The sequence below is a fragment of the Gopherus evgoodei genome, chromosome 2 (genome assembly GCF_007399415.2).
Source record: "Gopherus evgoodei ecotype Sinaloan lineage chromosome 2, rGopEvg1_v1.p, whole genome shotgun sequence".
Lineage (NCBI taxonomy): Eukaryota > Metazoa > Chordata > Testudines > Testudinidae > Gopherus > Gopherus evgoodei.
The window spans coordinates 186,285,293-186,299,776 of NC_044323.1; the positions used below are offsets into that span (position 1 = coordinate 186,285,293).

At 38.6% G+C, this 14,484-nt stretch overlaps 1 protein-coding gene across 2 annotated transcripts in view; it reads left to right on the top strand.

The window, feature by feature from the left end:
• The window catches only part of CDKAL1 (CDK5 regulatory subunit associated protein 1 like 1), a 654,086-nt gene extending 641,404 nt beyond the window's left edge, over positions 1-12,682 (top strand). For both annotated transcript variants that reach the window (XM_030552526.1, XM_030552527.1), the window contains one exon: positions 11,833-12,682. In XM_030552526.1, coding sequence (XP_030408386.1) covers positions 11,833-12,027 — 195 coding nt within the window. In that variant the 3' untranslated portion in view covers positions 12,028-12,682. The remainder of the gene's footprint in view (positions 1-11,832) is intronic.
• The last annotated feature ends 1,802 nt before the right edge of the window (positions 12,683-14,484 follow it).

Genomic DNA, 14,484 nt, shown 5'->3' on the forward strand with positions numbered 1-14,484 from the left:
TGCAAGGTAGGTTCATACCCCAGCTTACTAAATGTTAATGTAGAAAGACATTGGATTGTACAAGAATCAAAACATGGCGAACCTGATAAAATTGTAAACACACTTTTGAAGCATCTGGGGTAAAATATGCAGATGAGCCATTTCCAGAGGTGCACCTCAGTCCCTCCAGTTCTGTCCATGTGACACACAATACTTTAGTCTCCTGAGGGCTTTAATACTTTGGTCTAATTCCAGTTGTTGGGTTCAGTGTGTGAGTTTTGGATGGCATTGGTGCCCTGTGATATACAGGAGGACAGACTAGATGATCTGGTGATCCCTTCTGGCCTTAAACTCTGTCATTCCATATTTCAGACCAGACCTGTCAGAGTTTCCCACGTGTAAGGTACAATGCTCTTTCTACTTCCTTTTCCAAACAAATTATTCATTAATACTTAATCTTCTCTTAAGGACACATGCACAATACTCACAGTAAATAGATACTACTGAAGCATAAATACTAAATCAAAATACAGCACAATAGAGGAAGACTGGGTACCTGTGTATGACACCTACCAGACAGATTATTGGTCACTAGGAAAGAAGCTTTGTCTAGAGGTTAAACCACAGGCAAGTCACTTAACCTTTCTGTGCATTGATTTACTTATATTTAAGATAACAAGGGTGTTGTGAGATGTAATTTATTCATGTTTGTAAAATGCTTTGAAATCTTCAAATACAAATTGCCAGATAGGTGCAAAGTATTAGTATTATCATGTAGCAAGATCATTTTACAAGAAGGATCTTTTTGAATGTCTATCTATCAAACTGATAATTCTTTCAGAGTCTGTCATCTGTTCCTTGGAAAGGTGGTAAAAGTGATTCCTTGATTGTCAGGAATTATTTAACTACCTGAGCCAGTCAACAAGACATTTACCTAATTTTTCTCACAGGAAAGGGGCACTGAGGATGCTGTAACACAATCAGAGGTTCTGTCATAAGATGACGGGGGAAGGGCCAGATTTATAATTCTCAGCAGCTAAAAGGAACAAATTATACCATTTTTTTCTCAGAGAGTGCCTTTGTGAAGTGAAAAGAGAAGTGGCTACTATGATGCCTTTTAATTTTAATGAAGTAACAAGAAGGAGTTTTTAATCCAAAAATACCAGTTTCTGAAAGATTAAATCAGACAAGGTCACGGGGTTGTAATATTCCTTTTCCCTACGAACACCTCATCTGTTTGTCATTTTCAGTACGTCTCCTGTGTTTTTCTCTTACTTTCTTCTTTTCTACTCCTGATGAGAAGCTTCTGTATTAACTAATTTCAGTAAGATTTCTTCAAAAGGGTTTCAAAAAGGTAGGAGAAATGGATTGAAATGAGTAAGCCTCAGAATCCCTGCTAAGTTGTAAAACAACAGAAGAGACTCGCATTGATTCAGCTTCTCTGATTTTACAGGGAGTTATGTTGCCTAGAACCAGTGAAATTGTGTGTTTGACAGAAGCTGATTATGTTTGCACCATTAACATTTTTTAAAAGGTCTAATAGGGCCAACCTACAGAGTGGAAGAATTACCTGTGTCAGTCTTAACAACATATTGATACTAAAAAGAATTTTTGCTGAGCTTCTTATACAATGCTACTGACTGCTAGATAATGATAAACTGTGCCACTGTGAGCAGATTCTTCTGCAGTGCGCAAGGCTGGGAGGAATGGGACATAGTTTTTCACAATGGCAATTTGTTTGTTGTGAGTACTGATTTCTGTGGCAACCAATATCATCTCACTGTTTTCTTAAGCTTCTCCTGATTATGTTTTATCCATCTCTAGTTTATAGTCTTACACTTAGGGCTTGTCTATACTACCCACCAGATCGGCAGGCAGCGATCGATCCAGCGGGGGTCGATTTATCGCACCTAGGCTGGGCGCGATAAATCGACTGCCAAGCGCTCTCCCGTCAACTCCGGTACTCCACCGGAGCGAGAGGCGCAGGTGGAGTCAACGGGGGAGTGTCAGCAGTCGACTCACTGCAGTGAAGACACTGCGGTGAGTGGCTCTAAGTACGTCAACTTCAGTTACGTTATTCACGTAACTTATTGCTTAACTTAGATCGATCCCTCCCCATAGTGTAGACCAGGCCTTAGATAGTAAACTCAATAGTGCAGTGACCATATCTTTTGGTGTGTCTGCACATCGCCCTGGAGGTGCAAGTTCCAGCTTGAGGAGACTTACCCACACTAGCTGTGATTGAGCCAGTGCACTAAAAATAGTGTAGCCATGGTGGTGCAAGTGGGGCAAGCAAATACCCACCCAAGTATTCTAAGCAAATACTCACCCAAAATGCTAGGTACGTACTTGGGGCAGCAAGCCCCTCTTGCCACCACAGCTACACTCTATTTTTAACACAGTAGCTTGATCAGAATTGGGACAGGTATGTCTCCTCAAGCTGGAATTTATACCTCCACCTTGAAGTGAAGACAGACTTTGTTACATTTGTAAAGTGAAGCTGCAGCCTCTAGACACTACCGTAATACAGAGAAGAGTAGGACATCAGAAAGGTAGCTCTAGTATTTTAGATTTTGCAATTTGAGTGTCTATATTCACAGGAAGATCAGGATTGAGATGAAAAGATTTAAGATCTGTTCTGCCTTGTGAACCCTGGTATGTGTAAAAAAAAAAAAAAAAAAAGAAAATCAAAGAATTTAAAATCCTAACTATATGTACTATAAAATAATATCTGAGTGAAAAAGTGAATATGAGGGATCACATAAAGTGCATATGGGCAGAGAAATGATGTGGTTGTGGGTGAAAAACTCCCATGCTCTGCGAGAGTAAGTAGAACAGGAGTCATAATTTAATTGATGTAATTAGGTCTTTAAGGACAAATCATCCTGGAATGACACTTAAAGGAAGCCATGGCACATCCAAGATGGGGAAGTGATGAAAGACCTCTGTGCACTGTGAAAGTAAACAGATGGCTCCCATCACTATTTAATGACAGCAGTTAAGTCTTTAAAGATCAATAATTCTGGAGTGACACTCGTGATCCAGAGGAGCCAGTGCCAGATAGGAGATCTTTGATGGAGACACAAGATGGGGGCCTGGAAAAGCCAATGCAGAGCAGAAGAGCAGAGAAACCAAAAAAATTCTAGAGCAAATTAAGTGAAGTGGAAACAGTTACATCAGGAATCAGTGGCTCAAGATAACTATTCATAAAGTAAATGGCCTGAAGTGAAGAGTAAACACCAGAATGGAAAATTGTATAATATCTGACTGACTTAGGTTATACACACCCATACCGACATCCTGTTCCATATGGAGAAAAGTCTGGAGACTTTGTTAAATACTAAAGAACTATTCTGTGTGAAAATCATAGGCTAAGAGAAACTAAGGACATCTCTCTCGCTCTCAGACCACATAAGGTTGCAAAGTTAAGCACTCAAAAGTTAGGAAATGCCAGAGTTTAGGCTGCCTGGGCAACCTTATTTCAGCCTCGTTTGTATACATTACCAAAACAAAAAATTGAACAGCTCCTCATTAATTGAACACCTGACATTCTGTGCGCTGAATAAGTTAGAATTCATGTGGGGAAAAAAGGTATGTAGTCATATAATTAAAACAATATCCTATCATGCATGCATACAAGGAGGCCAAAATTAATTCTAGTTTTCCTAACTAGAAAAGCTCCCCACCAACATATTCCACATCCCAGTCCCATTCTGCTCACCTTCCCAGTCCCAGTGTCTTTGCCCAGTTTTACTCCTCCAGACTCTCCATTCCAGTCTCCTTGTCCAGCCAGTCCCAATTCCTCCCTTTCCAGCTCCTTATCCAGTATGTATTTCTGACCCACTCCCCCATCCACATTCCTGTTTCCACCAGCTGCTAGTCCCAATCTCCCTCCTGGGCTCCTTATTCAGTTTCAGTTTCCCCCTCCCTTTACCGAGCATGACCCAGTTCTCTTCTAGCTCCTTGTCAGATCTTTTCATTTATTCATAAAAAGTCACCCTAAGGCAGACACACAGCATGGAAAATTTCAGAGAGGAGTAGGTTGATGGGAGTTAAGGACTTGGGAGTGTGTCAGCTGTATTGACAGAAAGAAAAGGCCAGATCTTGGAAATGTTATGGAGAAAGAAACATCGGGATGTGGCTGCACTCTTGATGTGCCGGCCTAGGGCAGGGCAGAACGAAAATTGATCTTCATAATGGACAATGAATCTCAGAGAACTGTTAGATCTGAGAGAAACTGACACACCCTGTAGCTTATAGACAGTCTCTGCATGACCCCTCATTATCAAATAAGCATTTTGTTTGTGTTTGTCCACAGGCAAGCTTCTAGTGGTAGTCATGACCTGAGTTGACGGTCAGATTCAGTTATTTGGATGTTACCTATGAAAAATAAGACAGGCTTACCGATTGCAGTCTATTTGTGCGATGCTTTCGTGAATTTATTTTCCTACTGTAAATTCAGTAATGGTTGGAACTAAGAATCAAAGCATATTACCAAAATGTGTTGAGGCTCTCTCTGTTCTTCTACTAAGAACAAATAAATATCAATTATGTATTTAACCCTGTGTCCAGTTCTCTCCCCCTGCCCTTCTTACATACATAATGAAAAGAATAAACAACGTGAAATTCCTCTTTCAAAAATGCCCTGCTGTTTTGGTTATTTTTCAAGACTTCCCATTTCTTGTAATGAATAAGCAGATGTTAACCTGGCTTTGAATGGGCATCTGGAATCAGTCAGTTCTTAGATTAAAGGATGGTGAGATTTTACAGATAGAAATGTCGCACATCAGCTGCCCAAACACACGTAAGTTAGGGAACTGAAAAGTTGCAATAGAAACTACTTTTTTTACTTTGATTTTTTTCTCTGTTTCCAACTAGATAGCACTGCATATTACTTGAGATTCATAATGGCAAGGATGCCACATATGGTTAGGATTGTGAGGATTATGTAATGACATTTGGAAAAAGATAATTCATTTGTATGCAGATTAGGTTTTGACTCTTAAGATCATATCCTGGCCTTCTGGAAAAAGCCTATAGAATTTGGTAGAGATTAAACATATGAGACACTATAAAAATGTGTGATGGGGTTCGATAGAAATTACTTCCATAAATCTATAGAATCAAATAGGAAATGTTACCCTTTTTATAACTATCCAGTAGAATTTCATAGCAGGGATATAATTTTCTAATATATTCTATAGGACCTTTTCGTAATTGTTTGCTTTGAAAATCATGAAAATGCCTCCAAAATATAAGAGCCCCAAGTGTTTGCAATTCAAATAGCATAATATGATGCATAATGCATTTTTTAACATTTTTTCTTTTAATTTTTCATATATGCTTGTTGTGCGTGATTATTTAAGATCTGTACAAGTGTGTATGTAGTACTGCAGCGGTTCTCAAACTATGGGTCAGGACCCCAAAGTGCGTCGCAACCCCATTTTAATGGGGCTGGCATTAGACTTGATGGGGGTTGGGGCTGAAGCCATAGTCTGAGCCTCACTGCCCAGGGCTGAAGCCCTCAAGCTTTGGTGCCCCCCAGGGCAGTGGGATTTGGGCTTTGGCCCCCCTGCCTGGGGTGCTGTGGCTCGGGCTTCGGTCACCCTTCCCAGGGTCGTGTAGTAATTTTGATTGTCAGAAGTGCATTGCGGTGCAATGAAGTTTGAGAAACCCTGTAGTACTGTATGGTTGGAATAAAAGATTCAGCAGTCTAATTTATCTTGAGATATATTCCATCAAATAATTTTTTACTGTAGTTAGCTAACACTTCAAGCTCTAACAATGCCCCTGAACCATAAAAGAAATTTGCATATAAGAAATGTTTTGAATCCGTTAAAACCTCAGCTCAGAGCTGAAGAGTAGCTATCATGTCTTTGTTGACAAACATGAAGTGAGATCTTACCCAAAAAAAAAAAAAAGCTAGACTATGATTGACAGATACCAAACCTTCGGTGTGATGCACTTTCATGCACTGCAGTTTAAGTCAGAGACTAGAGCATCAGAAAGACAGCAATCAATGTGGCTGTACAAGAGCACACAAAATATATTACTCCTGGCAGTTGTCAGTGCAGAATTATTCAGAAAATAATCTGAAATGCATTTGATCATATGCTAGATGGTTTAATAATTTATATTATACCTTATTAGCAAAGTCTTGTGTTTACTTTGCTGTTGCCAAAATAAGATGAAAGACTAATTCAGTGGAAATACGAGATGCTGTACTCAAAGTGGCTGTTTTTGCATTTGTGTTCGATAATTTCTCCCCACTTTTTTCCCTTCTCTCTCTCATTAGTGGGGACAATGTTTCTATTAATTATGAGGTTACCAACAGTTTTAATTTTGAACTGCTTATTTCTGGAAAATAATATCAAGACTCAGTTATGGCACGTATCTTTTTATGCATGTGCTAGGTGATTTTAGACGCATAATAAGAGTTACCTGTGTATTTGATCCAAATGTTTTTCAGATGAAAAACAGGCTCGTCTAGCTTTATTCCTATTGACTTGCACCTGATTACATTATACACTACTTTCTCCCAATTCCTGAAGTTATGAAAATCCATTCAAACTAGATTTAAGGAAGTGTTATACTTCCACTGGATGCGGATTATGTATGGTGAAAGTTAGACCAACTCAGAATTTTACATATGTGCCTTGAAGATTTTCTTGGAAGTAAATACATGTTTTATCAAGACTCTCACAAACGAGACACTATGGTATATCCCACCATATAAACGTAATGCAGGATTGGTGAGTGAGCTCAGTAATCAGACTTATTGGAATGGTGCTGTCAAATACAAGTGAGATTCTTATCCCCTTCCAGTCCATTCATGCAAGATAAAAGGGCCAGAGTGGCAGGCCTAAAAGGGCCCTAATAACCTGGGTTTTGATTGGGGGAGATTTCCCCTGGCAAGTCGTGGTGTTGGGAATGTGTGGGGGTTGGGGCTGGGAGTAGGAAGGATGTGTCTGTGGCATGCAACAATACAAAGCACTATGGAGAGTCCAGGCAGCTCTGCAGACCATAGGGCAGCCTCTGATAGCAGCTATAATTTAGCTTTACTTAAATAATTTGCCAGAATAGCTCTATCAGTAGAGGTATATTGGCTATGCCCCTCCTCCTCCAGTGGAGACACAAAATTCTTTTGCTGTATAGCTTACAGCCAATTCCCCAAATGGAGTAATTAATACTGGCAAAAGGCTTTTTTTGTGTGCATCTACACTAGGACTTTTGCCAACATAGCTGTTATTCAGAGTGGAAAAAAATCGCTCTCCTGATCAACATAGTTTTGCTGTGTCTAAATTACACATTGGCCACCCAAACCCTGGAATAGCCCAGGATTAAGAGAGTGCAAAGGTAGATTTAAATGCACCTTAGTGCCTCTCCCCCATGCTGCAAATTCTGTGCTTCACCTCTTAGAGATGCAGCACAGCATCTTACTCAATATTACTAGAAGACAGTGACAGCTACCGGCAGGTAAGGGACAGATCTTATTTCAGAGGCTGTTGTGCAAGATTGGAGCAAGTGGCAGGTGCCAGAACCAAATTAATGCATTCCTCATTCATGCATCTTCTCCAACATATAGTAATGACAGCAGGACAAATACTTTAAAGAAAAGTTTACCATATTCCCTGTGCAGCGATGTTGCAGGACAGGATTTTGAAACAGGTTAGAGAGTAGTTGGTAGAGTCTGTGCTATGTAACAGATGAACATACTACTTACACAAATGAACATTTTTCAGGCTTTCCTAAGGAGATGTGCTGTACCAAACAGAAATATATGTGATACATTGAGAAGTAAAACTAAAACAAAATAATCACATTATGTGAAAATCCTGATCTTTTGGTCCATACGGAAGTATTAAACCACTATAAATTTTCTATTGATTTCAGTATTGAATGATTCATTTGGAATAAAAGTAACATTTAATATAAAAATAGTGCTGTACAAATTTATTAGATATTACACTTTTGGTCTAAAGGGTTTGACAGTGTCCATTGTAATCTGTGATACTGTGAAAATGTGATCGTTTTGTGTAAAGAGTTTGTAAAACTTGATTGTCAATATAAGTACATGCTTCAGAGATTAAAATAAAAAATGAAAACAGAATAGAACTGTAGTGCTGTTGTCAGAAATGTATCCACATTGCAGTATAGTTGCCATATGAGAAAATCAAGCAAGAAAATAAAAACATGCATACTCAAACAAATAAAACATAGTATTGTGTTCCAATCCATTAATCCTACTGGTGAGAAATATCAAAGCATCATTACCTTCACATATTTTTAAAAAGATAAAACAAGTTATGAAATTATCTGTAACGATCCCCAAACATATTAGATAGATACTTCTGGGGGAATTCTGCTCAAAAAAATAAAAATTCTGCACACAATATTTTAAAATTCTGCAAAATTCTGCATACTTTATTTGTCAAAATAACGTAATGTAATCACACTGGTTTCATTTATTCAGGTAATTTATTTAAACTACAATACAATGGATGGTGAATGGGAATGAGGAGCATTGGAGGAAATCCTCAAACCCCCTTGCCTAATAGTAATGTAGCTAGGTTTGACCCTTTGTTTCTAAAAGCAGCAAAGAGTCCTGTGGCACCTTATAGACTAACAGATGTTTTGGAGCATGAGCTTTCGTGGGTGAATACCCACTTCGTCAGATGCACCTGACGAAGTGGGTATTCACCCACGAAAGCTCCTGCTCCAAAACGTCTGTTAGTCTATAAGGTGCCACAGGACTCTTTGCTGCTTTTACAGATCCAGACTAACATGGCTACCCCTCTGATACCTTTGTTTCTAGTTATTAGTCAACAAATATATGCAGCCATATGCTCAGTGTTACATCATAGGAAAGAGCAAGTGAGGGCTGAGGAATCAAACTCTCAGTTTATATTGGCTGCAAATTTATATTGACCATCAGCAGAAAGGTCAGCAGCAAGCAGTTCATGGAGCACATTTTTTCAGTCCAAAAATTTAGACCAGTTCTAGTCACTAAAGTACCATAAGCATTTATAAGGCCATTCTGTCCTTTACACCACTCTGGCAATGTAAAGAATCCTTAAAAGTTTTACACCTATTTTATACTCCTGGGGGAATTCACAAAGAAAATGGGAACAATTCTCTAAGCAGGCAGACTGCTACATTGTCCTCACACTGACTGACTTCCTCAGAAACACCTCAAAGCCCTGCCCCTCCACGCTAGGCATGCCTCAATAGTGAGTGAGAGGAACAGTGTGTTTCCCTCCCTCTCTCTCTCTCTCACATATATGACTGCCCAGCCCCCCTAATGTCTCTACTGACTGCTCCAGGTGCCCAAACTGACCTGCCTGTGTTGCAGGGGAGGGACATATGACCACTCTTGCGGCTTCTCTTTGCTTCCCCATCAGAAGTCATTTTTCTGTGCAGAAGCAAAGAAATCTTCAGGGGACATGAATTCTGTGCATGTGCAGTGATGCAGAATTACCCCAGGAGTAGATAGAAAATTAGATTCTGGTAAGTACATTCAAGGGTTCTTATGTGTAATATACTGTGCGTCTGGAGAGTAATCAAGGCTGGTACCTGGAAACACAGGCCAATATTTTAAAATGTTAGTGCCTAATGTTAAGCTTCTAAATTCATATTTAGGCAACTAACGAGAAATAGTCTGATTTTCAAAGATGCTGAGTTCCTGCAGCTCCCATTGACTTCACTGGAATTTGTGGGTGCCCAGCTTTTCTGATACCCGAGCCACTTTTATTTAGGTGACTTAAATATGGGCTGAGGAATCTAACTTTAGTCATTCAGGTTTGAAAACATTAGCCGGAATTAAATATCAGCATAAATCAGTCTTAAAATTGTTTTGAAATTGTAGACACAAATGCACAATCTACCTAACCTACAGTATGAAAAACTCTTAATATTTTATGTGGCCATGAAAAGTAATTATTTGCCTCAGATGAGTAGAATTTTGAAGACATGCAGTTTCTGAGGAGAAGAGAGGTTTCCTCCAACTTTGACCAGTCTTAGAAACAAGTATATTACTGGTTAGCTTGTTTCAGATAAATAAAATCCTTAATAATTGATTTTATGTGGTTTCCAATTTATTTTGCATGTAGAGGTTAATTAGCTTTGACTCTTGGAATTAAATAGCTGTAGCCAGTTATTAATTTTTTAGATTTCTTAGGAATAGATTTTAATTACTCTACCTATCAGTACAGAGCAATATCTGTCAATACATGCAATATTTTATGGTGAAAAACTAGCATATTCTTCACTATGTAGTGATGCAGTCCTGGAATCCTTTAGTTTTAATATCTCACACTGGAAAGCACTGTGTCCCAATATAGTTGTCCATTTACTTCTCCTTCCTTCATCCAGCTGACAATCTTTTACCTAGAGTACATGTAGAAAGTCATCTTCATTTCACGTTACATGGTCAGTAATCCTCCAACTAGCATTGTGTGCACTCTAAAATAACAATACCTCAGATGTTAAAACTGCACTTACCCGAGGCTGCATTTTGCCCATTTGATATTTGTTTATCTAAGCAGTTATAATAATTTTCCTTCCACAAATACTATGAGAGTATTTAATCCTGGAGTGGATAAAGGAAGTCAACTGTTTAGGCTGTGCTGTCCCACTTAGATGTGGGCAGGCACCTTCAATGGTTTATATGTGTTATATTCAGTCAGGAGCTACATTAGCCATGGACAAACATGCACACAGTCCTGTTACAGCAGCTTAGGAATGTATGATTGTTCAGACAGGCACTTTGTAGTTCAAGTGGAAAGCAAAAGTGATGATGCCCAGGTAGGAAAAAGTGAGGGACAAAAAGTAACTCTCCAAAAATATTTTAAAATGGGAGATTTCAAGAAATTAAAATTCGAGTGGTCCATTCCAATTTAAGAAAGAAAGAAAGAAAAAGAAAAGGAGCCTAGGAAAAAAGTGTAACATAAACCAAGCAGGAGCCAAAATAAACAGAATGAAAAAATTAAATGTTATGACAACACATTAGTAAACCTTTTTTGTTTTATACTCTTTTCCATCACTTATGCTTTCTTGCAGATGTATTCTGATGACATTTAAACAGACATGGTTTTTAACCATCCAACTCTGTTGAACTAGATATGTGTTGCAGTAGAGAACACTTCCGTTAGGCTTAATTTTACCATTCAGATTTTAAGCTGAAATGGTGCCTCAGCATGCTGTAACCATGCTGCAGTGTATAGATCCCGCTGCTACTGAGGACTGTTTGGGCTTTTAATCAGGTTGAGGGTGGTAACAGCAACCCTAGCAGGGGGACCTTGAGACTCAATATGCTGATCAAGAAGGTGCATGTTTTAGCACATGCCGGGTGAGGGTCAGGGAAAAGTGCTGGGGGAGGACTCTGGAACACCACTGAGCTGGCACACCAGGGATAGACACAATGACATTGGCAGGGCCCTGCTGTGGAAAAGATGGCAATGTTGTTGGTCCTCTATATTGCTAGCTATACAGTCCCATTTGAAGGAATCAAAGAGAGGAAGTGTAGTGAGATAGCAAAACAAAATAAGACACCCCCCAAACAACTTCTCTTTGACATTGTTGCCAAGCAATTTATCTGTTCTGTTAACAGTTTTATTGATTTGGAAATTAATGTCACTGAAGAGACTGACTCACTATGGCGTCAGCACAAATTCTTCACCATATATGAGAAATGAATGAGAAAAATAGTAAGAATTCAAGATGCAGTACAGACTGAATTATTGTTTGATTTGAAAAGGGACATTATTACTAACGGGCAATTTCTTTTGTACTTGATATACATCATCAAATGTAATTAGCATGCAAGCTTAATCTAATTCTTACATTTCTCTACAGGAGTTCAGATATGTGCTGGAAAATGGCTTGAATTTGAAAGCATGCCCCTCCCCTGGGATCCGAGAAAAAGCATCATTGAGTTCCAGGATGGTGATGCAACTTCCTTGGCAGCAAGAAGGAGGTGGACTGAAGATGCTGTCTGTCAGCCTGGCTTTACTGGCAATTCTTGTTACTTTTTATTATCGAGGTGTTTAAATAGAACACTGAACTGAACTAAATGAAGCTTTTGTGAACAAAAATAAAGTGCTGATTAAAATCTTCAGAGGAAATCTATTTAAAAAATGGATGTAAACTGAGCAATAATTTGTACTCACCCTAAGCCTTTCCTTTCATCCATAGTTTGTTAGAACCATCCTGCCCCTATTTGCATTCTGTGGTTATTTTATCAAGAGCAGGAAAATGGTTTGTCACATCAGACTTTTTCCTCATAGATTTTTTTTTCTTTTTAAAGAAGAAGCAGGTGTTTGCTTATTTGTCTTTTACATAGCTGTAGGTAAATGTGTGTGTAGGAAACCATTCAATTGTTAAAGAATCTTTTCTTTCTACAGAAGTATTGGTAATTTCTTGGGATGCTGAGCATTTTAAGCTGCCTTGAACATTTTTCTTGACGTTTATCTTTGTATGTTAAATTCAAATATTCAGTAGTAGAACTGTTGGACCATTGCAATTTGTATCTGTCGCTACTGGTGTGTCAGCCATATCTGAAGCAATTTTTGTCCTATGACAAAGAAACATCAGTAGCTCAGCCTCCTAATTAGGAACATTAAAGAACATACCCACTTTGTATCCATCTCTTCTCTCCAACTCTCCACCAAAGTGCCTTGTAAATAAACAGTTATCTTTGTACAGATTTCCAAAATTGCATACCCATAACTCACGCTGTTCAGAGGCTTAATATGCTTGTGGATAAATTAACAGGATGGATTTCTTGCTCCATTGACTTAGTTGCAGACAGAATTTCACCCACAACTTTTTCTGATCTCAGAATTTTTACCAAAAAAAATGCATCTCAGCAAAAGGTAGGAGAAAATGGCTGCATATACTGTGGTTCTCAGATCAAGTCTTCCAAAGTATTTGGAAGTCCTTCAGTATGTTACCATCTTACTTTTGACTTTGAGGAGTTGCTCTTATGCATTCTATTATAGAGCATTCTTTATTTGCCTGATTTGTGGCTGGTAAACTTTGGGTATAGATCAAGGATGGATAAATCAATTTTAATCAAATAACTTAGCTGAGCCTTCAGGCAAAACACAAACTGAACCCCTCACTGTTTGCTTCTTGAGGCTACCATTGTAGACCAGTGATAAACTTCAACTAGTGCAACTCTGTTTTATGGAGCAGGTCAGTGTGAGTACGTTATATCTCTGTTCTGTGCTCCCAGTGGCTTCCCAGCTGCTTCTGAGTGCCATTCAAGGTGTTAATTTTTAATTTGTACAGCATCATTATGGTTTGAGACCTAGTTACACAAAAGAGCATCCCTCTATGCACCATCACAGTGGTTGAGAAATCTGATACATTGAGTCTGCTCTGAATTTGTATAACCATAGTATTTAGGAGCCCGTATCATAGATCAGGATCCTGTTTTGCTATCCTAGGTGTTGTAAAAACAGAGAACTAAAAGGTAGCCTCTACCCCACAAAGCACACTGGGGGAGGGGGGAGTATCCCTAAAGCCTATGCATCCTCACTCTTTCACGCATATATTCATTCACAGTAACCACTTGAGTATGTCTTTGGCTATTTAGTAATCAACACCTTTTTTAGGGCTGTCAAGAGATTAAAAAATGAATAGTGATTAATTGTGCGAATATTCTCACTGTTAATAATAGAATATCATTTATTTAAATATTTTGGATGTTTTCTACATTTTCAAATATATTGATTTCAATTACAACATAGAATGCAAAGTGTAGAATGCTCACTTTATATTTACTTTTGATTACAAGTATTTGCACTGTAAAAAAAACAAAAGAAATAGTATTTTTCAATTCACCTAATACAAGTACTGTAGTGCAATCTCTTTATCATGAAAGTTGAACTTAAAAATACAGAATTATGTACAAAAAAACTGCATTCTAAAATAAAACAATGTAAAATTTTAGAGCCTGCAAGTCCATTCAGTCCTACTTCTTGTTCAGCCAATCGCTCAAACAAGCAAGTTTGTTTACATTTGCAGGAGATAATGCTGCCTGCTGCTTGTTTACAGTGTCATGTGAAAGTGAAAACAGGTGTTCTCATGACACTGTTGTAGCCAGAGTCCCAAGATATTTATGTGCCAGATGCTCTAGAGATTCATATGTCCCTTCATGCTTCAACCACCGTTCCAGGGGACATGCGTCCATGCTGATGACGGGTTCTGCTCCATAGCAATCCAAAGCAGTGCGGACCAATGCATTTTCATTATCTGAGTCAGATGCCTCTGGCAAAAGGTTGATTTTCTTATTTGGTGGTTTGGGTTTTGTAGTTTCCACATTGGAGTGTTGCTCTTTCAAGACTTCTGTAAGCATGCTCCACACCTCATCCCTCTCAGATTTTGGAAGGCACTTCAGATTTTTAACCCTAGGGCAAGTGCTGTAGCTATTTTTAGAAATCTCACATTGGTACCTTCTCTGCATTTTGTGAAATCTGCAGTGAAAGTGTTCTTAAAATGAAT